The sequence below is a fragment of the Panthera tigris genome, chromosome A3 (genome assembly GCF_018350195.1).
Source record: "Panthera tigris isolate Pti1 chromosome A3, P.tigris_Pti1_mat1.1, whole genome shotgun sequence".
In the NCBI taxonomy this organism is placed as follows: Eukaryota; Metazoa; Chordata; class Mammalia; order Carnivora; family Felidae; genus Panthera; species Panthera tigris.
In genome coordinates this window covers 89,058,454-89,081,626 of record NC_056662.1, presented here as the reverse complement: position 1 = coordinate 89,081,626, position 23,173 = coordinate 89,058,454, and the positions used below count along the sequence as shown (strand labels likewise).

The following is a 23,173-nucleotide window of genomic DNA, read 5'->3' as shown; positions in this document are numbered from 1 at the left end:
TTCTGGGACTAAGAGAGCGCTCCGAGTGAAACTTCTGGACGGAGGCCCCTCAGGTGGAGCTCTCTGCTGGCAGAGTGGACCCTCTGCCTTAAAAACCAGACGCTGTTGAGGACTCAGTCCGATAGGAGAGAAGAAAACTTTTCCGTCTGTCAGGTGAGTACATACGAAAGTAAAATCCTGAGCTGGAGTCAAGACATTTATCAGTAAAAGTCCGGTGCCCAAATAATTTGCAAAGTGAATTCTAAGTCTTAGCTTTATTTAAATAACCTCAGTGAGAACAGAGTGGGCCAATTACGACCCCTTCCTTGTAATACCAACTAACCAAGACGGGGAGAGTAAGCATACCCTGCAGCCAGCCCGCCGGCCACTCATGAGGGACGGGGTGCCTCTCAGTGGGGGCGGCCCCGGCCCCGGCCCCGGCCCGCAGCTGGGGGAGCGTCCACCGTTGAGCGAGGGTTTTTGATGGTTTCATCTACCGACACGATAAGGCAGGCAGCCTCAGAGGCTGCGGTCAGGGCATTGATGCGCACCATAGCTGGCTCCCACACGAAGGCCTCAAAGTTGTCAGCAATGTCCTCGTTGTTGATGTCCACTCCATACCACATGCCCCCCTGAAAGAGCAGGAGAGGAGGGGAGGTTAATAAGGAACTGCTCTCAAGTTTCTTCTTGCAAATCCTCCCAAAGACAAGGTCGTTAGGAAACCTCATACTCTGAACTTGCCAGCATTTCCCTAAGAAAGACGGCATCTGTCTGGCATCACACAAAGAACCTGAAAGTGCAGGTCTTCTCTTCCCACTCGTGCCTCCAACAACCAACCCCTTCAAACCCTAGACATGCTGCTCACACAAGAGCTCTGGGCCCTCCTCTAGGCAACGTGCCGTGTTTTGGGGAGGTCCAGTCCTCAGGTCACCCGAGGACTGTGTATATCACACCACAGTTCTCAAGAGGAACACTTTCCAATCCCTTATCTCGCTGCTTCCACCAGTCCCCACTTCGGATGAGGGAATGGAGATGCAAAGAAGTGAAGGGACTCTCTTAAAATCCTAACAAAGGCAGAAGCAAGGTCACGGAGCGCTGCTGTCACAGTACTGAGCACTTAACAAATATCTCTAAACAAATGTTTGCTAAATAGCAAACGAACACATTTAAGTTCTCACAGAGATCACAACTTAAGAGATGGTAGCACCATGGCTGGACTGCCCAGCAGCAGGGCTCTGGCATGCCTCGCCACCACTGGGAAACCCAGTAACGTGCTCAGCGTGTGCTTCCAGGGAGGAGGCTACAGGGTGCCCCTGGTTCCTTTGATGGCACCACAAGGAGCTATGATTATACTCTTGGTAGAAGCACTGAAGAAACTCTGGAGGCTCCAGTCCTGGCACTGTGGCTTTCCCTCTGCCCTCAGAGGAGACACAGTTGAGTCGGTACTGGGTTTAGTTCCAGCCCTGTCATGGGCCTGAACACTCTATGGAGCTTGAGTAAGCATAGCACACACTCAAAATTTAGCCCCATGCACCCAATCCCTGGACTCAAGGAGACGGACCCACCTGGGCATGCCGAGCTCGCAGCTTGTTGAGGATGTTTGTGGCATCAAAGCCAGCATTGTCACACAGCTGGCGTGGGATAATTTCCAAGGCCTTGGCATATGCCCCAATTAACAGCTGCTGTTTTCCTGGAACGGTCCTTGAGTAATCCCGCAGGTACTTGGAGAGCTCCATCTCAATGGCCCCGCCACCAGCCACCACTGAATCGTTCTGCAGAGACCAGACCCACCTCTTAATGCTAACAGGCCCCTGGCTCAAGGTCCAGCCACAGCGGAGTTGGACCAGCTAGTCAAAAGGTCCTCCCAGTACAGAAAGGGAGTAGTTCCTCATTCCTCCCTCATCCCAAACCCCAGGAAGCCTAGATGTGGCTCTTGTCTAGCACATTCCAACCTCCATCTGGTGGACCTTATGGTTTCTGACCATCTCCAAGGTCACTTTGGACCTCGAGGGCATTGGTGCAATCACTGGGATGGCTAAGGACAGTAGCTCCACTGTTTGTTTACGAGAACAAGTCTTAGCCTTTAAGGCAGCATGACCTATTTTGAGAGACTGAAGCTGTTTGTCTATGATTTGTGAGGCAATCAGGGCTAACAGGCCACCCAGGGAAGGATAAGTTATATATGGTAGAAATCACCACAAAGATCCAGGAAACCCCCAGTCTAGTACCTTGATGGCCCTCCTGACAATCATGATGGCGTCGTGCAGGGACCGCTCTGTCTCCTCCATGAACTGCTCAGCACCACCACGGAGGATGATAGTACAAGTCTTGGCCTTGGGGCAGCCAGTGAAGAAATTATACCTACACCCAGGATCAAATCATACATGTAAACTTCTTTCTGCTGCCAACCTGTTGTGTATGACCTCACCACGTTCGCCCAACACTCAACAGCTGCTCTTTTGTTCCTCACTAGGGTTTCCAATCCTACTCTTGAAGAGTTTTGGGGAAGGTCTGGGGCTGTAACCCTAGGGGAGAAGATACTGTAGAGTCAGACTTTAGACCCAACTTGATCTTCTGCTCTCCTGAAATACTTTATATCTGAGTTCTTTATGTCCCAAAAGGTGAGACCTCAAAAAAGAGCGGCACATGTTGTATACCACACCCAAAAGATGGCAGAAGGCCAGACCCAGGCAGGTCTTATGAGCTCTGCCAGCAGGCAGCCCAGGCCTATGGCTTGCTTACCTCTCGCCCCCAATCTGGGTCTCTTCAAAGACCTGGCAGCGGCCCAGCACATCTGCTGACAGAGCATTCACACTGGTCTGGATGGAGCCTCCACAGGCCTGAGAAGCACAAGAGATCAGATCACCTTCACATGAAGCCAGAAGAGAGCTTCCTGCCACCTAGTCTCAAAAGCCAATTCCCATGCTAGACCCTGCCACAGTGCCCAGGACTCCCTGCACTGGACAACCTCCCATTTACCTCCCTAAAAGAGGAGAAAACAAAACAGAACAAAGACCTACGAAGGACAAGCAGGCCTGGTCAAAAGGAGATGGAGACCTTTTACTTCACCCAACACCCACGCCTCCAAACTAGTGTGCCTTGGGCCCAACAACTAAAGTTAGGATCAGTGCTTTAGACCTAACATATCTTGTGGAGATGCTCAAAAAGAAAAAGGAGAAATGTGGCTGAAAACATCAGTACTTGAACTGATCTAGCTGATCAGAGCATCACTGCTAGGTTCCCTCACCAATCAGATTTCCTGACTTGCTCTGGTTACACCGAGCACATGCACATGGGATTGGAGTGCTTCACGGCAAAAAAAAAAAAAAAAAAAAAAAAGAAAAGAACAAGGTTTAGACAGGCCTAGTCACAGGCCAACACTCCAGTATACCCGTAGTAAATTAAAACCCCTCCAGGGCCACAAAAGCCAAGAAGCAGTCTGTGAATGTTTAGTTACCATCATTGTCCTCTTCAGATCCTCCTCTGGCACACGGCCAGCACAGAACATGTCCCTGTCGGCAAAGTACTGGGTGGCCACATCCCCGATGGGGAGTTTGGACAAGACGACTTTGGCTCCAGAGTGATGGATCCTCTCTAACTTGTCATAGAGAATGTTCCACTCAGCATCAACAATTGCCTGATAATCCTGAAGAGAGACCCAGAAAAGGATAAGGATGCTTGGGGAGGGGTGGGGCATGAAGGGCAGGGGGGAGATTAGCATATATGGTAGGCTAAAATATACTCCCCAAAATAAAACGTGCTGATGTATTTGGGAATTAAAAAGGGTAAACAAAATAGCCTCTCCTCAGTCCAAGTAACAAGAACCCTACATGAGAAATCAGGAATCACCTAAAACTTTCAGACACCAAAGTAGAAAGAAACCCCAGGACTGGGAGTTACTCCACAGCTGGTATGCCAAGGTGTGAGAAATAGTTTAGCTTGGCAGAGTTGTAGATTCCTCTAAGATGCTGTACCCATGGAGTTCCCAATAACAAGATCCCTTCCCTCCAGAGGCCACTGTGTTTTGGCGACACATTACCCAACAGCACCTACTTATAGCTGGATGACACTGCTACTCGAGATAGCCTTGGTATTATCAGTGATGGGAGCACACCTGTCCCTACAGTGTGGGACTCAGTATAGGAGGTGAGGGGCCCTCAACTGCCCAGGTAAGAGGAATCAAAACACTGGGCTCAGTGTATGGGTGGAGGGCAGCTGCCAGCCCCTTCCCTGGGGCCAGAGAATATTTCAGCAGGTCTCCCCTATCCAAGTCTCCTCAGGTCCCTATCCAAGTCTCTTTACTCACAGAGAGAAGAGTGAGGAAAGAAGTGGGCCTAGTATTTGGACATCAACATATTCAGGGGGACAAGAGGAGAATGGGGCTCATAAGGAGCCTGAGAAACAGCTGGACCCAAGAGAGCCACAAAGACCCAAGACTTTGGCCCAGAACGCTGACAACTCCATGCCTCTAGCCAGCTGGTAGGGCCTACCTCAACTGTGTGGACTCTGATTTCAGCATTATCTTTCTCAGCTTTCAGCTCAAGCTCAACATTTAAAAGGGCAATCATTGGATTATTGTACTTTTTGGGTTGCATTTCAAACCCAGCGTAAGAGAAAGTCTTCTTGAACGCGACGCCGGCTACTAGCTGGGACTCCTGTTTAAAAAAACAAACAGTTAACAGTTCAGTCACTACTGGCATGAAATGAAATCAAGCTAGTGCTGTGCTAGACTAACATGTGTCCATTTCTGCAAACATGAAAGAGTTAACCACGTCTTTATTTCACTGTTACGACAAAGCCTTTCCACTTTCATAAAAGCTAGGAAAAATACAAAACATATTTTGGTTATCCCTTCAGTATAAAGAAAATCAATCATTCAGCTTACAGGGACTAAGCATGGGAAAGGCCTGTTTGGGCTATTTTCTAAGACTGGCCTTCAAAGCAGGAGCCAAGGGCTAACACTGAATGTATTTACCGACAGTGCCAGGCAAGGAACCAGGCATTTATGAATAAGGCACAGGCCTCTTCAATCCCAACTCACCCCCCAGTCTTCTACTGGACACACCTACACACGCTCCTACTGCACGCGCACACACATACTCCTGTGTACAGCATCCTAGGTCCTTCCTCTTCCCAGGAGATGAAGCCAAAAGATCTTAAGAGTCAGAAATTCCCTGTACAGTTCCCAAGCCACCATTGTGGCTTCCCATGGGTTGGATTTAACAGCAGGGCATACATAGTAAGAAAGCATGTTACACTTGGGACTGACTTTAGGACTATCTAAAGACCTGGGTTCAAATCTCAGATCTCTTTCTTGCTAAATGACCAAGTCATTTCCCACACGATAAAAAAGGGTATTTCCGTTCAATACCTCTATGTTCTCTGGCCTTCTCACTAGATAAATTAGTTTTATTTATTTTATGAGAGAAAGGGAGAGGGAAGGGGGTGGGAGAGACAGCGCACGCGAGCCCATGCGTGAATGAAAGGGGCAGAGTGCAAGAGAATGTTAAAAAGCCTCCATGCTCAGTGCAGAGCCTGACACGGGATTTGATCCGATGACCCTGGGATCATGACCTGACTGAAATCAAGAGTCAGATGTTCTACTGACTGAGCCACCCAGATGCCCCAAATTATTGTTATTTTAAAAAAAAATTTTTTTAATTCATTTTTGAGAAACAGACAGTGCAAGTGGGAGAGGGGCAGAGAGGGGCAGAGAGAGAGAGACAGAGACAGAGACAGAGAGACAGAATCTGAAGCCAGGCTCCAGGCTCTGAGCTGTCAGCACAGAGCCCGATGCAGGGCTTGAACTCATGAACCTCAAGATTATGACCTGAGCCGAAGTCGGATGCTTAACCAACTCAGCCACCCAGGCGCCCCCACCAAATTATTATTTTTGATCCCTAGTTGAGTGAATTGGCCAATCTAATCTCAAGAGTCCAGGGAAATAGGAAGGCCCAGGAGAAGATGGATGACTGCTACCAAAGTAGTGGGTAAAGACAAAGTCAGTAAGCCATGATGGGCCAAGAAAGCACTGGTACCTGGGGCAAAAGACAGGGAAGTAACTCAGATGACCTCCAAATTCCTCACAAGTTTTATTACAGAAAGAGAACCTGAGTCCACTGACATGTGCCATGACAGGAGGAAGGACAACAGAGTGGGAGTGCAACTCAGAAGGGTAAAAGTCAAAGAACAGAAAAGTGAAGGGCCACGCCAGGCTATAATATTTGAAGCAGGTCTCGCCCCATCCAAATCCCTTCAAGCTGGGTCACCAAGATAGAGAAAATTAAGAAGTAGGGCAGGCCAGAGTGGAGAAAGGCCAAAGCAGCATAGAGATACCAACAGGATGCTTCCAGACAGATACTACTGTGTTAAAAAAAGAACAAGTTACAGTTAGGTTGTGCAATGCACTAGCCATGAACCACATGTTGCTATTTAAATTTAAATAAATAAAAATTAAATTAAAAATTTAGTTCTTCAGTTGTATTAACTGCATTTCAAGTGCTTGGTAGCCACACATGGCCAGTGGCTGCCATAAAATGGACAGCACAGACATGTAACAGTTCTACCGTGACAGGAAGTTCCATTGGACAGCAATGAATTAAAAGCCCCACATGCTGATATGGATCAAATTCTAAAATAAGTTGTTAGTGGCGCCTGGGTGGCTCTGTCAGCTGAGTGTCCAATATTGGCTAAGGTCATGATCTCATGGTTCACGAGTTTGAGCCCCATGTGGGCTCTGTGCTGTCAGCTCAGAGCCTGGAGCCTGTTTCAGATTTTGTGTGTGTGTCTCTCTCTGGCCCTCCACTGCTTATCCTCTGTCTTAAATAAACATTAAAAAAATTAAGTTGTTAAACGGACAAAAGTGAGTTATAGAACACTATGTATTATAAATAAGCACTTGTGTTTAGGAAAGCAGTATTTACATATGTATTTACAGATGCATAAAACAATTCTGGAGGCACCTGCTCTCTCTCTCTCTCTCTCTCTCTCTCTCTCTCTCTCTCACACACACACACACACACACACTCACTCACTCACTTATTAGTGGTTGTATCTGGGGCAGGAGTGGTGAATGGGACGTTTACTTTTTTCCTTTAGGATTCTTTTTACGTTTAGAACCATGTATCATCTATCCAAAATAAATGAATAAAAGAAGGGAGAGCTTGGGCATGTCACTTGGAGAATGGACTGAGAAGTACTTCTCAGGCTTATTAACTGAGAGGGTCATAGGTAATTTATTAGATGGAGCTAGTCCCATCCCCTCCCACATTACACTAAGATTCTAACAATCAACTAGTTCGATCTGCTGTTCTGCTGACAAGTAAATATAGGTCCACAGAAATTACAAAATATATCTACAGTCACAGCCTGCAGTGACAGTATGGGGAATACAACTCCAGTCTGACTTCTAGCTCAACACGCATTCTATTCCTGTAACATGTGTTCATCTCCTGTACCAACCTATGTGAAGGGTCAATATGAAAGCAGAAGCCTTCCAGGGAGGCTGTAGCAGGCTTACCTCTAGGGCACCACCCTGCACCTTTTTGATTCCAATCATTTTAAGCTGCAACAGATCATCGAGCATCATCACCGCATCCACCACCATCTTAGCGAAGAAGGCTTTCTGCTGGGAAATCAGCTTGGAGCTCAGAGCGGTCATGGCACACTTCTCCAGCAGCTTCCTCTGCTCCCTGGGACACAAGGATAGGTGGGGCTTGTGTCAGGTCTGGAAAGCCCCTTGTCTGAGTCTATTGCAATGTGTAGGGGGCTTCTGTTCTAGCCTCTAAACTCAGCCCACATCAACTTCATCTTGTACAATCTTTAGGGCAAATTATCATTGACAGATGGTGACTGCGGTCAAAGACCTCGTATGTGACAGCTTTAAAATTACAGTCTACAGCCTCTTTTGTGCTGTGAGCTGGGGCACAGCCAAGGGTCTAGCAAGAGCCAAATAGCCCCAGGCCCATATAGGGTGGCAACACGCTTCTACATCCAATTTGGCCACAAAAAGTCAAGACTCTGACAAAGCCCACTGCAAACTTACACTTTGTCTTCCTTCTTCACCGTCACAGCAATCTCTTTGATCTTGTTAACTGCCTGCCAAGAACAGAAGCCGAGTGAGTCCCTGGTGCCAAAGGCAAACTGGAGAGGTGGGTCCCAGTCTCTCTTGCCACTCTCCAATCTGTTTACTCCCAAATTGTAAGCATTTCCACTCTGCAGCTGAAACACACTTCTGAGTCTTGGTGCTGCCCGGAAACACACAGCTCTATGGTTTAGAAAACTCCCAGTGACAAATATACAGTAGGTATAGTTCTGAAGAATCATCAGGGTATTTCCAAGACTTAATTCTGAATATGCAAGGAACACTAAAACAGATGAGTGGAAACAAGCTAGGACACTTGATTGGGCCAAACCTTCTGGCTTAAGAAAAACACTCATCGGGGCGCCTGGGTGGCTCGGTCGGTTAAGTATCCGACTTCGGCTCAGGTCATGATCTCGCGGTCCGTGAGTTCGAGCCCCGTGTCGGGCTCTGTGCTGACAGCTCAGAGCCTGGAGCCTGTTTCAGATTCTGTGTCTCCCTCTCTCTGACCCTCCCCCGTTCATGCTCTGTCTCTCTCTGTCTCAAAAATAAAATTAAAAAACGTTAAAAAAAAAAATTAAAAAAAAAAAAAAGAAAAAGAAAAACACTCATGACAACTGCTAGCACTTTATATATTATTAGACACGTTACGTATGGCATACATATCTGTATGTTAAACTTAGTATCTTTTCTTTTTTTTAACGTTTTATTTATTTTTGAGACAGGGAGAGACAGAGCATGAACAGGGGACGGTCAGAGAGAGGGAGACAGAATCTGAAACAGGCTCCAGGCTCTGAGCTGTCAGCACAGAGCCCGACGCGGGGCTCGAACTCACAGACCGCGAGATCATGACCTGAGCCAAAGTCGGCCGCCCAACCGACTGAGCCACCCAGGTGCCCCAAACTTAGTATCTTTTCAAAAGCACTTCTCATATGTGATCTCATGTTACCACCCTGAACCAGAGATATTTAAGGGAGAAAGTAAAGAAAGCCTAGAGGGACCGACTTGCCTAAGATCACACAATGAAGGTCAAAGGTCAATAAAAGCAGGGTCTCAAGATACGTGTCATGAGGAACTTTAGATAAAACAAAAAACCTCTCACTTACTGAGTCAGTCAGGAAACCTGAGGCTTAAAGAGATTAAGGAAATATCTAGTCAAATAGCTACTGGATGGCAGAACAGAGATTCATAGGGAGAATTGAGAAAATGTCCAGGGAACCCTGTTACCTCTCTCTATACTCCGCTAAAGGTATTATCCTGAGAAACACAAGGCTAAGGTAGCCAGTATTCCCATACCAACTGGGTGGCAGTGCGGAAAGCTCGGATGATGATCTGTGGGTGCAAACCTTCCTCCACATAGGGTTTCACCTGCTTCAGAAACTCTGCAGCCAGCAGGGTCACTGAGGTGGTGCCGTCACCGACCTGGAAGAGGATGACAGGAAATTCACATTTCTCACAGTGAGGAATAAGGCCTGAGACTCCATTTTTAGGCAACCTACCCATTTAAACTAGGGACTGTTTAAATGGGTGTGAAATGTTTTTTCTGGAAGCGTAGGTGATTGCAATGAGTACAAGGAAGGTGACGATAGTTAGGTATCCATCCCATCAAATGGCTCTGGGCTACAAAATGAATTCCTCAGCCAGGCCCATTCTCCAAAGAGGGCTGATTTTGCAAAGTTCTTCAGGATATGAAATCATATACACAGACTAACCAACAATTTATTTATTACATACAGGCACTATGATGATTAAGACAATCCCAGTCATGCTTATAATACAATACTTATGTGTCTGGTAACAAGAGGCATGAGACAAATATTCTTCAAGGAGCACAAAGTACTATAGGAGTTTACATAAAGATAATTTACAGCCAAATCCTACTAAAACAAACCTTCCAGGACCAGCCAAAGTCCTTTATATTTTAAATACTGTTTGGAATTGACAGATCACTAGTCTGCTAACCTTTCTAATGTAGTAATATTCCACAATGGGATCTAAACCCTTTATTTATTTATTTAAGCATTTTATTTATTTCTGAGAAAGGGAGACAGAATGCGAACTGGGGAGAGGCAGAGAGAGGCACAGAATCCAAAGGAGGCTTCAGGCTCCGAGCTGTTAGCATAGAGCCGGATGCGGGGCTCGAACTCACAAACCGTGAGATCAGGACCTGAGCCAGAGTCTGACACTTAACCGACTAAACCAATCAGGCGCCCCTCTAAACCCTATTTTTAATGAGGGAGAAGAAGAACTAAAACTAGTTTACCTCTGATTTGGCAGAAATTTATGTTCAGCTCACTTATGTCCATTGTGTAATGTGAGGGACTCTCAAAGGGGGTTAAAAGTGTTACTGCGGTAAAGGGTATAAGCTGCAAAATTCCTGGCCAGAAAGGTTTTAGTCAGTAACAGGTCAAATTCAGACTCTTCCCACTTTAATTTCATATAAGCCATACTGTTTTGTAGGCTACTGGGTCCTAATACACCTTTTTATATAACTTCAGAACCTATCTATAATACTATAAAATGCAAATCTGTTTCTGTCAACATTTAGTATCAAGACTCCAGTGTTAGAAATGTTTTAAAAGATAGACTGGTCAATGCCACAGTATTGTACACTTAAAAATGGCTAAAGTGAGGGACGCCTGGGTGGCTCAGAAGATTAAGCAGCCGACTCTTGATCTCAGCTCAGGTCTTGGTATCAGGGTTGTGAGTTCAAGCCCTGCATTGGGTTCCATGCTGGATGTGAAGCCTACTAAAAAAAAAAACAAAACAAAAAAACCTGAAGTGGTAAATTTTGTTATCTATATTTTACCAATATTAAAAAAAAAAAAAAAAGATAAACTGGAAACCTTAAAGTTTCCAGCCCCATCTTAAATGGTGACTAACACATGAGAGCTTAAACTATTTACCAGGTAACTGAAAGGAGCCTGGTTCTAAGATCTCAGCTACATGTAGTAAAAGAGTATGAATTAAAAAAAATTTTTTTTTAACATTTATTTATTTTTGAGAGACAGAGTATGAGCAGGGGAGGGGCAGAGAGAGAGGGAGACACAGAACTCAAAGCAGGCTGCAGACCCCGAGCTGTCAGCACAGAGCCCAACGTGGGGCCCAAACTCACAAACCGCGAGATCGTGATCTGAGCCAAAGTCGGATGCTTAACCAACTGAGCCACCCAGGCGCCCCAAGAGTATGAATTTAGAAGATTAACTTCATCTAAATACTTTACAATTTATAAGCACGTACTACTTATGGCATCATAACTTTAGATATATAATCAAAAAACTTTTAAGACAGAAGAGCAAAGGAGCAAGCAGGCATGTGTTTCAACCTTCACTTAAACACATATGCTTGATCTTCCCACCTCAGCATCTTGGGACTTGGCAATGTCCACTAACGTCTTTGCTGCAGGATGGACAACATCAAGGAGTTTCAGAATTGTGGCCCCATCATTAGAAATCGTTGCTTTGCCTTAAAAGGAACAAACACAAAGTAAAAATTTAAAGACCTTTTCTCCAGTTGGACTTGGAGCCCAAGCACACTTTACTGGGATGGGACAGAGGAGATCATGGCATAAATAAACTGATCTTTTTATAGATTTAGCTCTGTGCACAAAGGGCCACCTAAAATCACAAACTTCTGAAGACCATGAGCTCCCGATTTTCTCTGAACAGCATTTAGCATACATTGGACTGGATGTAGAAAATACTAAATGGGAATGAGAAACCATTTAGATATTCTTAACATAGCTGATGCCTACTATTGTCTCACGTCAGTTAATATACTAAAACACGAGGGGGAATTCTGTCTTGGTAATATGATACAATGGGAATGACCAAAGTTAACTTAGATAGTTCTCTTTCATGTTTCCAGGCTGCATCTCTCTATGAGGCAACATGTTCCTGAGCCCAACTTCTTCCATATATCCCTGTAGGGTTCAGCATTCAGGACAATGTATGAAATGGAACCATCTCCTAGCAAGCAATCCTTCAGAGACCTTAAAAGCAGTAGAATTTCTGATACCAACTTCTGCTAGCCCCAGCACTCCCCAGGAGTCTCCTCTTCTGCACACTGGCCTGAGGAACCCTGCAGACTTACCTCGGCCGTCTACGATCAGCTTGTCCATGCCACGAGGGCCCAGGGTGGTTCTTACAGCTTCTGCAATCACCTGGCAGGCACTGATGTTACTTACAAGCTGGGGGATGCCTTGGGAGCTATCAGTCCCCTCTTTCAACAGGATAACTGGTGTGGGCTACAGAAGAAAGCAATTGACTGCTTTTAATAATCATCTACTACAATGAAATTCAAGGAGGGAGGGGAAAAGAAAAATGTTTTCATCTCTCTCATAACAGAAATACCTGGAGACCTTTTGTTATTTTTTTATTTGACAGAGAAAGCACATGCGCGCACAAGTGCAGGAGCAGGCTCCACGCTCAGCGCAGAGCTTGACTCAGGATTTGATCCCACAGCCTTGGGACCATGACCTGAGCCGAAATCGAGAGTCGGACGCTCAACCAACTGAGCCACCCAGGCACCCCTCTGGAGGCCTTTAAAACCATATTCCCGCTGTCCACCACATAGATTTCTTAACCAGCCTCTACATCCAGAGATACTGCCAGGACTACAACATACCCTACAGGCGTGCTAGAAAATGGTCATGGCAAGCACGATTTGGTCTAAAAGAACAAATCAAATACTGTGTTCTCCAGCGCTCGGCTGGACGAGCACAGCCTTTTCAACTTCTGACACTATTCCCTGTGTTGAAGAATTAGGTCAGAGCACAGGAGGAAGAAGCCCAGTGTTCACCCTCTGGCAAAGCAACCACTTATCTGCATTACAGCTTAATCCTAGGGAAGTTGATGGGGCACTGATGCAAAACACGAGGCGCCAGCAGCTTCAGGTGGTGTCCTGGAGATGCCCAGGCAGGCAGCTTTACCACGACGCTCAGCTGGAGAGCAGGGAAGCAGCATGTTGTCCCGCCTCACAAAACAAGTCTAATTCATACAGCAGTGTTTCCATTCTCATGCTGGTACCACAGAGCTTCCTTGTGACCAATCTCCAACCAAATGTCCCACAGAAGTTTTTCTCTATTCTGCATGCCAGTCTTTTTTTGTTTTGTTTATTTATTTTTGAGACAGAGAGAGACAGAACATGAACGGGGGGAGGGTCAGAGAGAGGGAGGGAGACACAGAATCTGAAACAGGCTCCAGGCTCTGAGCTGTCAGCACAGAGCCCAACGCGGGGCTTGAACTCACGAACTGCAAGATCATGACCTGCGCCAAAGTCGGACACCTAACCGACTGAGCCACCCAGGCGCCCCTGCATGCCAGTCTTGAGAACAATCACTATCCCCAAAGGGGCTTAATTGGCAGACCTGCAGAAACTCTGGGAAGACAGGGATACCCGTGTAAAGGCCTGCTTAGCTACCTCTGCTCCAGTGACCATTAGCACTGACAGTAATTCTTCAGCTTAGCAAACTAGAGTCTGTATCAAAACCTGTGCCTTCAGAGATGAGCTCATAAACCAGACTCAGTCTTCCCTGTGTTTGTGACTAATTTTGTATGCGTGAAACAAAACAGTAAAGATAAAAACTGTTTTAAAACTTGTTATGCTATGTGTGTGCTATTAGGCTGCAAGTTAAAATTTACTTCTTACCACAAATTGCCATAACAAGTTTGAAAGCCACTGCCCAGGCCCACCCCTGTGGGTGCTTCAGGTATCTGAGCAGGAAAGGAAAGCACAAGGTTGTGTCAACTCAACAATAAGAAGTCAGGGATTCACACACCAGAAAGTCTAGTGACCCATGAGGCTGACTCCATATTCACTGGCCAATTCCTGAAAAAGTTCAACTCCTCTGGCTAGTGTAGCAGGAGGGCAGTGGGTAGACAGAAGACTGGAAAAGGGCTGAAGAGGCAGGTGAGAACCAGATGGCATACTCAATTGTAGATCATGGTAAGGAGTGTAGATTTTATTCCTACAAAAGGAAGGCCTGGAAAACCTTTTAGCAGAGGAATGGCATGTTCTTTTTTTAATGTTAATTTTGAGACAGAAAAGAAAGCGGAAGCACATGCGCCTGAGTGAGCAGGGTAGGGGCAGAGAAAGAGAGAGAGAGATTCCCAAGCAGGCTCAGCTCTGTTAGCGAAGAGCCCCTGTGCTGATGCGGGGATTCACCTCACATACAGAGAGATCATGACCTGAGCCAAAACCAAGAATAGGACACTTAACCAACCAAGCCACCCAAGGCGCCCCACGAATGGCATGTTCTGATTTACATTTATCTACATAAAACACAAAAAGAGAGAAAGCAGGAGGCAAGATGTAATATGTAAGTGCATAAAAGGGGGCTGGAAAGATGTGCATCGAATGCTAATGAGTAAGAGTGGAGGTAAAGAGGGTTCTGACACTTTGTATTATATGTTTTGTTTTAATTTTTTTCTAATGAACAAACTTTTTTTTTTTTAAGAAACGCCTGAGACAGGATGCCTAGGTGGCTTGGTTGGTTAAGTGTCCAACTCTAGATTTTGGCTCACTCAGGTCATGATCTCACAGTTTGTGAGATAAAGCCCCACATCAGGCTCCACTCTGACAGCACAGAGCCTGCCTGCTTGGGATTCTCTCTCTCTGCCCCTCCCCTGCTAACAGGCACGTTCTCTCTCTCAAAATACTAAACTTAAAAAAAAACCAAAACAAAACAAACAAAAAAAAACAATAAACAACTTTAGTAAGAATGCCTGTCAGATAACCCCTAAATCTGGGGTCAGGCATGGGCTGGAGGTAAAATTCCTTCCCTTTCACCAGTGTCCCAGGTCTGGAGGCAAGAAATGGCTTTTTTGGCCAAACTTCTTTCAAGCCTCTTCCACCTTTTGTAAGGAAAAAGGTGTCCCCACCTTCTCCTAGTCCTGCTAAATTATGCCTCATGGCAGCCCCCAAGCTTCCTTGCTTCATCCTTGCCCCAGATAGTCTTACATTTCAAAACAAAAACTAACTTGGATCTCAAGTTCATCTTATTGCCTTCAACAAATTTTCACCTCTCCAACAGGCTAACATCAATGCATGTAAAGATTTTTTTCTCAACACCCCCCCCAAACTGTACCCCTATTTACAAGAGCTACCCTGGCACCTTCTGCCAAAACCACTTTCTTGGGGCACCTGGCTGGCTTGGTTGGTAGAGCATGTGACTCTTGATCTCGAGGTCATGAGTTTGAGCCCCATGTTGGCTGTAGAGTTTACTTACTTAAAGAAAAAAAAAAAAATATATATATATATATACACACACACACACGTATGTATACACATATATATACATATGTGTGTACATACATATGCGTGTGTATGTATATGTACACACACACATATATAAAGACATTAAAAAAAAAAAAGTTTCTCATCAACAGGCAAGTGATTCACCAGAGCCCCAATTCTTCTAACATATTTTCTCAACAGCAGCCAATAGGGGCACCCCGAACAGAGGATCCCATAATTCCCTCTTTGCTTCCTCTTGGCGTAATTTTTATATCACCATCAATCTTAAAGCATGACCTTCCCAAAGGTAAGGACTATAGGAATCTCAATTTGTGGAGCGCCTAGATTTGGCCACATAGAAAGCAATATACAGCAGCTTATGGTGTTAAAAATTCAACTTTACATATACTTGCACATGTTTCATTCAAACCATGAACTAAGATAGCACCAGCTTCTAATTTTTGGAAAAGCACTGGCAGTGTGGTGACACCAAATCCACAGAGAGTTCTTAAATACAAAGCAAGGAGCAGCTGCCCACAGTCCCTTTGTTCCCTATGCTTTGTAGGCCCTACAGAAGTCTCACATTCCAAAAGGAGAAATATAAACAGCTAATACCACAAGGAAAAAGAGCAGGGGTCAGTTCAGGAAAAACCCAAGTGTGGTGGAGCATCCCAGTAAAGGGTTTTATCACCAGACTGAAGAACCTTGGTTCTGATCCTCAGTTCTTTCAATGCCAACCAAAACTCTTATGGTAGCCTTGTCAGCAGGATAGATTACAGGGAGGAAAGGAAGCAAACCACTACCTAGCAGAATAGCTAACATTTGCCAATTGCTTATTGACGCTGGGCACTTCATATGTATTAGCTCAATGAATCCCTTCTAACACACTGAAGGCCACAAATTTAACATGCTCAAAGTCACACACATGGTAGGTGGCCCAGCTTAAGTTACAAAACTAGGCATTCAGTGCGGCTCCAGAGCCCTTACTCTCAAGGGCTCTGCTGACTCTGCACAGAAGATGAAGCCGACTTCAAAAAAGGTAATGCTGAAGAGGGACTGAAAAAGGGCAGTACTGGAGGTATAAAGGGGAGAAACTACAGATAAATCCTAGGTTCCTTCTCTCTCTGGGTACAACTGGATTCACAGGGCATTCCCTAACAGAACACTTCATATGTATCAGCTTGACATCTACCAGGACAGGAAAAAGCAGCAGAAGCCCAGAAAAGAACAGAGAACTTCCTCTGACTGATAGAAATGAGTTAATTGCCAAGTGCACTACAGGGAGCAGTAAGTATCCCAGTCATCGTTTTGCCTCAAACACCTTCTTAAACGCTGGCCGTGTTCAACAGCAACTCAAGAGATAGCAGGAGGCTTGGGAATCCATGGAAGTTATCTACAACTGAAATGGCACAAAAAAATGATGCAGAAGTGGGGCGGGGGGGGGGGCCTGCAGGATTCATCAAGACCCCCAACTCAAGAAAACGAAACCCAGAGTTAGATGGCCAACTAAGAAAAGCCTAGCCCGATGCCAAATCCGGAAGGGCAAGAGAGGGTTGGAGTCAGAGCCCGGGTCCTTCCACCTCTGATGTGCTGTCCCCATCTGCCCTCTCCATTCTCCCGGCTGAGGAGCTGCACCCGCAACAACCAGCTGGGTACGGTATATTCAGCAGGCGCTCAATAGGCGTTTACTTAAGCAATGAACGAGTGTTAAAGTACAAACCAAGTCTGTTTCCATTTATGTGGCAGCAGGCGGGCTGACCGACCGGCAAGCAACCCTAGTTGAGCCCTTCCGCTCAGCCCAACACAAGGTCCCCACGCTGCCTCTGCCCTGTTCTAGGAAGCACACGTTTTTACATCCTACATTTCCCCAGGTACCAGTGCTTCCCAGCCGGCCCGCCGACCGCGTATGCACGCTCAAGTCGGGACTCATTTAACACAAGTTACAATTGCGGGGGGCTCCAAAAACCGGGTCCCCTCAGCCGGCTTGCGGCCCCGAAGCAGCTTGGGACTTGTAGTCCCCAGTCGGCCACACGAGAACCTTCCCTCCAGCCCCACGAAGTCCTCGCCCAGGGCCCATGCTCCGTGCTCCGGCCGAAACAGGCCGCGGAGAGCCGGGGTCGCCCACAGACAAGGGGTGGGGGCAAAGACAGAGTTAGTAGGCAGCGGAGGGCTCTATGGAACTGACCCCGGCCGGGCGGTGCCACCCAGGGGCCAGATGGCAGCGGATGGCGACAGATAGGCGAAACGCCACTCACCATCATTTTGGAAGCTCGTTTAGTGGCCCGCTACCCCTTCTCTCTTCTCCGCGTCGGGGCCGCCCAGCAACCCCACAATCCCCCGCGCCAGAGAAATCCCCAGAAGCTTCGCCGAGCCGTTGGCTCGGGAGAGGAAGGGGACGGGCCACTTCCGCTACTCTATGGTTTGCTACCACAGAGTCAGTACGGCTAGAAAGGCCAGAGGCTGGGCCTCGGGGTGGGGGGAGAGGCGTTGGTTACCGAAGGGTCGCAGGATTGTGGTTATGCATTTCTCTTTGAGTATGTAGACTCCTTGCTCGGCTCGCATTACCCACTAAACCCTCATTCCTTCCCCCACCTCCGAAAGCCAGACCAAGGAACACAGTAAGCACATTTATTGAACGCTATGGGACAGGCTTATGGTAAATAAGCAAATAAGCACCTGGTGAGAGATCTCATAAGCCCTTCCAATCCTATGATGTTGGTACTGTTATGTCTATTTTTTAGATGAAGGAACTGAAGCTGAGAAGTTATGAAAGGTGTCCACGGTCACAGTTGTACACTAAATGGTAGAGAAGCAGGCGTGGGCACCAGGCACCTGGCCCCAAATCCCGTTTTCTGGCTCTTCACTGACCAGAGCCTCCTCGAGGGTGGGGATCATCAAGCCGCGACCCCAGCGCGCAAGCGCTGGTGGAACTTGTCAGAGGACGAGCGGAGGGGAGGTCGCGGGAGACCACCTGGGCGCTAGACGAATGCCTTCCCAAGGAGGGAGGTGAGGAGGAGGAAAGCACAGCTGGGAGACGCAAATCGTCATCTTGCGAGGCGGCCGCAGGGAGGATCCAGCCAAGACCGCAAAGCTGACGGCCACGACTTTCCTGGGCTGAAGTGAGTCCAGCGGGGCGCCCACCTCCAGTGCTCTTTCCTCCCCGCCCGCCCGCCAGCCCGTGCAATCCTGCAGTCGAATCCAAACTAAGAAACGCTGGGGAGCGGGTTGGGAGGGGTGGCAGTTGCTGTTAAGAGTTTAGACCAATCAGTCCTAGGCCCCACTTCTCTCGACCAATAGGAAGTGGGCTAAGGCGCAGAGGCGGAAAGTGTAGCTACAGGAACAGGCATCAGAGCCAATCAGCCGTCGGCCTCGTTCCTGTCCGCCAACCAGCGGCAAGAGCGGGTCTGGGGGCGGGAGGCCGGAGCAGCTGTCAGGCTGAAGTCCAGCGAGCTAGCACGGTGGGGCGGCTGGAAGAAGCGCGGCGCCGGGCCGGGCCCTGGAGATGGTCCCCGGCGCCGCGGGCTGGTGTTGTCTCGTGCTCTGGCTCCCCGCATACGTCGCGGCCCACGGTGAGCGGCAACGGGCGGGGCTGCGGGGCGGGGCTGGCCGTCTAGCTTGCTCGCGTCTCGGGCCGGGAGTCACGGGTCACCTTGGGACCCCGCGAGTTCGAGGCAGGGCAGGTCTAGGGACGGGCGACTGGAGTGGTGGGTGCTGGCCCCCAGGGACGTGAGCAGGGCGCGGCCTGAGGCTGGGTTCTGAGTCCTCAGCTCCCCACGTCGAAGCAAGACTCCTCTCCACGCCCCCAGTAGTGCCGGCCCAGATGGCTGAAGGGGCGACCAGGAGAAGGAACAAGGGACAGTTAGAGATATTCCAAGCTGGAGATAGTATGTGAGCCCTCACATACATATACAGGAACACACATTCTTACACGTGGGCCCCCACGTACAAGCACACACGTACACACACAACCTGTTTGCACCTAAAGGAGCACATAAGTATATACACCCATACACTACGTGAGCACATACATATACCACACTTGATTTACACAGATCAGCAGATGCAAAGGCCAGGCAAGATGTGTGTGGTAAGGAGGAGGGGTTTAGTGTTAAAGAAGGCTCATTGGAAATATATCTGTATCTCATGGGAAGTCCCCACCCTCAGGATGAAAGGCTGTAAAGCCCAATGCCAAGCCAATGGAACTCTATCTGGTCTCTGTGATTTGGGCAGTAGAGGACAGCTAAAGCCACAATCAGTCCTAACCCCCTGACACACAGTAGTGGGTTCATAGTTTGTTGACTATTTGACCAGCTTCCACACTTCCACATTCCTCTATCTCTCTGGGCTAAGGCAACCAAGGATTCAAGTCCAGGCAACATATCAAACTTTAGTGCTGTAGAGAGGATCCCACACCCCAGAAAAATCTGGTTGTTCTGGAAATTCTCTCCCTCAGTGCGACTGAGCTGAAAATAGTTGTTCACTCCTTCAACAACCTTTATTGAGCACCCACATATCCTAGCCACTGTTACATAATGTGGATACAGCATTGAACTAAGCTACAAAACTGTGGGTTTTGCCTTAGTGGAAGAGACAGACATTAAACAATTCTGAATAGTGTATAATTACAAATTATGTTGAAAGTGTCAATGGAGAAAAAGTACATTTTGAATGGGCATAGGGAAAGGGCAGTGATAGGGCAGAGGGGTTTCTCTAGAAAGTGACATTTAAGCTATGCCCTAACCAAAGAGCAGAAGTGAGCCAGGTGAAGAGGTAGAGCTGGGTTGGGGGCAAGGGTAGGAAGGCTCCAGATAGAGGGAACAGTTGCAAGAAGACGCAGAGGTGAAGAAATTGAAAGGAGGCCAGAAAGGAGTAGATAAGGTTGTAGTAGTAGCCAAGGGCAGATGGAACAGGACCCTGCAAAGGGTAGTCGTTGAAGGGTACTGAAGCCATAAGAGTGGTGACTTGATCATATTTGCTTTAAGATATTTCAAGAAGACCCCTGGCTGTTGTTTGGGGAATGGATGGTAGAGAGCAAGAATGGAGGCAGATAAACCAATTAAGAAGCTGGACCAGTCAGGACAAGAAATGATAGTGGCTGGACTAAGAGGATGGCAATGGGACCAGAGTCAACTTTTAAGTTTTAGTACAAATTGTTTTATACCTAGGCTACCACATCGCCACCTTGAAACTCTCAGGTCCACTTCAGAACAAAGAGGGATAGATCCTCGGAACACAAGAGCTCTCACTCTTCCTGGCTCATCAGTGCAGCAGCAGCAGCTGTTATCTCTGGGGTTACTAACACTATCTGCATCAGTTCTATCCTCCCCAGGACAGAGATCATCTATCTCACCCACCTGGAGGACTCACTTGGCTGAAGCTGGGTCCCTGAGCCCAGATTATAGCCAGCCCAGTTGTACACAAGTGTTCCATGACCTGAACCTGAACCAGCTTGTTCCCTGGAAGTTTCTTACCTGTACTCTATCTTTCAGGCTTACGCATCCATGATTATTTGTACTTCCAAGTGCTGAGTCCTGGAGACATTCGATACATCTTCACGGCCACACCTGCCAAGGACTTTGGTGGTATCTTTGTAAGTTCAGGGAGACCCTTTTGTCTCTGCTCCTGTCTCCACCCCACTAAGTCAAGGTGACCATCTCATCCCTTCAACCAATACCTGACTGCTAGGACAGGGAAGGGTGCACAATCCAGGCCTGCCCTCCAGGGGCTGCTGTGCAGGAGGGAAGGGCTTCCAGCTAGCTATTCCCCGGGGTGTAATACAGACTTGGGCACCAGACAGGGAGAAGCTGTCTTCTCTGGGGACATGAAATAGTGAAAAACCAAGGGCTCTGCTAGCTGTCTCTGCACTATGTGGCTTACGGCAAATTACTTCCCCTTTCTGGATCCTACCAACTCCCCTACATATCTCATGAAAAGGCACCGTGGAGTAGGACAACTAGATAAGCCTTTGTGAGAATTTAGTAAAAATACTCCAGTGCCCAGCACACAGAAACCACTCCATGTTTCCTTCAACTTTGTGAGGAACCGATAGAATGGGATGGTCAGCCTGGTCCTACAACAGGCATGTCTCCTCACGCTCTGACCTGTCTAAATGTCTTTCAGCACACAAGGTATGAGCAGATTCATCTTGTCCCTGCGGAACCTTCAGAGGCCTGTGGAGAACTCAGCAACGGTTTCTTCATCCAGGACCAGATCGCTCTGGTGGAGAGAGGGTAAGGAGCGGACAGACACAGGCACAAGAGGAGGCCAGGTGTAGGTTAGATTCTGAGATCAGTGTTGGGAGTGGTGCTTTGAAATAGCGGTTCTTAAATAATTCATGTTTTTAATGGTCTTTAAGAGATGTCTTAAGATTACCCATGCCTTTTGGCCATTTACGTATGAGCCTTTACAAAAAATTTTCCACGGTCCTTCTCTCATCCTTCCGGTGTGACAGTCTGGAGGAGGGGTATCTAGGACCCTGCCTTTCCTTTGGTCTCATCACCACCTCTTCCAGGGGCTGCTCCTTCCTCTCCAAGACACGGGTGGTGCAGGAGCACGGCGGGCGGGCAGTGATCATCTCTGACAACGCGGTTGACAATGACAGCTTCTACGTGGAGATGATCCAGGACAGTACCCAGCGCACAGCTGACATCCCTGCCCTCTTCCTGCTCGGCCGAGATGGGTGAGGGCTCCTTGTCTCTGGCTGTGTCAGCACCAGGCTGGGTGCCATGACTTGGGGAGGTCAAGGGCAATCACCAGTCCCTTCCCACAAGCCTCTGTTGGAGGGCCGAGTCCTTGGGCCAAAAATGTTGGAGGGCCCCAGTTGAAGGGCCAAGTCCTTGGGCTCTGGAACTCCCAGAGTGATGGGGACAATGGGGCATGATGGGGTGCTGAGAAAGTGACCATCGCCACCTTTCTTCATGCCCTCCCAGCTACATGATCCGCCGTTCCCTGGAACAGCATGGGCTGCCATGGGCCATCATTTCCATCCCAGTCAATGTCACCAGCATCCCCACCTTTGAGCTGCTGCAACCGCCCTGGACCTTCTGGTAGAAGAGTTGGTCCCACACACCAGCCATAAACAACTCTGGGCTGGGAAGGGGAAATCCAGGAATTCTGCTATTTGGGATTTGGGGATAGCATTTGAGGACAGGTGGAGCCGGGTAGGGGAAAAAGGCTTTGGCCTTGGCTATGCTAAGAAAAGCTGTGTCACTGGCCTTCCCTTCCTCGGGGTCCCCAAATGTCTCATGCTATGGGAATAGACAAGAGCCAGGCCCCAGAGCTTCTGGACTAGAATCTGGAACACAGGGGCTAAAGGTAGGTGGCCTGAGAGCCATCTGTGACCTGTCACATCCCACCTGGCTCTCGCCTCCCCTTCCCAGGGTCTCTTCAGTGTACTTCACAGCAGCTGCTGGAGTGGTGTTTGAGGAATTAATAAACCCTCACTGACTTTTTAGCAATAAAGCCTCTCATCAGGGTTGCAACTGTGTCCTAGAATAAGAGCATACAGGGGTGGGAGGGGCCTTCACTCTCTCATCTGGTCCCATGCCCCTGCTTTGAAGGGAGGAAACTGAGGCTCACAGAGGGTAAATGACTCACTCAAGGTCCTTTAGAACCAGTGCTTAGGCTGCTAATCTTGGATCCCAGCACACTCTACCTCCTGCTCAAGAACTCAGGAAGCTGTAGTTCAGTTCCCTGAGAAGACTCCTCTGATAGCCTGGTCCTGGGGACCCACTCTGGACCTCAGAGGAGGTCCTTGCTCTTGGCGTTTAGAAACCTTTGCACAGCATTGTAGATGTGACCAGGGAGGAGCCTGCTGGGGGGCTGCAGCTCCCATCTCCTGCCATTGCCTGGTCTAAACCTATGTGCCTCTGTGCCACC

The 23,173-nt window shown here is 47.9% G+C and overlaps 2 protein-coding genes across 3 annotated transcripts; one reads left to right on the top strand and one right to left on the bottom strand.

Annotated features, from left to right (window-relative positions):
• Window positions 1-239: 239 nt before the first annotated feature.
• On the bottom strand, window positions 240-17,687 carry CCT7 (chaperonin containing TCP1 subunit 7). Of its 2 annotated transcripts, XM_007083435.3 has the most exons (12): window positions 17,551-17,687; window positions 12,152-12,305; window positions 11,418-11,524; window positions 9,356-9,481; window positions 8,024-8,076; window positions 7,499-7,670; window positions 4,470-4,634; window positions 3,437-3,625; window positions 2,722-2,819; window positions 2,208-2,340; window positions 1,545-1,751; window positions 240-611 (listed from the first exon to the last, which is right to left on the bottom strand). In XM_007083435.3, the coding sequence occupies exons 1-12, from the start codon at window positions 17,554-17,556 to the stop codon at window positions 390-392; spliced, it is 1,632 nt and encodes a 543-aa protein (XP_007083497.1). In that variant the 5' UTR covers window positions 17,557-17,687; the 3' UTR covers window positions 240-389. The 2 variants fall into 2 exon arrangements, with proteins under 2 accessions (XP_007083497.1, XP_042837671.1); XM_042981737.1 differs by lacking the exon at window positions 9,356-9,481.
• A 913-nt stretch (window positions 17,688-18,600) lies between these two features.
• PRADC1 (protease associated domain containing 1) lies at window positions 18,601-22,772 on the top strand. Its single transcript, XM_042981736.1, has 5 exons — window positions 18,601-18,864; window positions 20,785-20,885; window positions 21,416-21,525; window positions 21,807-21,974; window positions 22,225-22,772. The coding sequence occupies exons 1-5, from the start codon at window positions 18,798-18,800 to the stop codon at window positions 22,343-22,345; spliced, it is 567 nt and encodes a 188-aa protein (XP_042837670.1). The 5' UTR covers window positions 18,601-18,797; the 3' UTR covers window positions 22,346-22,772.
• Window positions 22,773-23,173: the final 401 nt, after the last annotated feature.

What these genes read in the sequence shown, in the direction of transcription:
- PRADC1 (XM_042981736.1), top strand. Translation starts at nt 18,798, where the DNA reads ATGGTCCCCGGCGCCGCGGGCTGGTGTTGTCTCGTGCTCTGGCTCCCC. An exon ending in AGGACTTTGGTGGTATCTTT is followed by an intron (nt 20,886 to 21,415) that starts GTAAGTTCAGGG and finishes AATGTCTTTCAG; the next exon opens with CACACAAGGTATGAGCAGAT. An exon ending in ATCGCTCTGGTGGAGAGAGG is followed by an intron (nt 21,526 to 21,806) that starts GTAAGGAGCGGA and finishes CACCTCTTCCAG; the next exon opens with GGGCTGCTCCTTCCTCTCCA.
- CCT7 (XM_007083435.3), bottom strand. An exon ending in CCAAGTCCCAAGATGCTGAG is followed by an intron (nt 9,482 to 11,417) that starts GTGGGAAGATCA and finishes ATCCTCTTCCAG; the next exon opens with GTCGGTGACGGCACCACCTC. An exon ending in ACCCAGATTGGGGGCGAGAG is followed by an intron (nt 2,341 to 2,721) that starts GTAAGCAAGCCA and finishes TCCTGGGTGTAG; the next exon opens with GTATAATTTCTTCACTGGCT.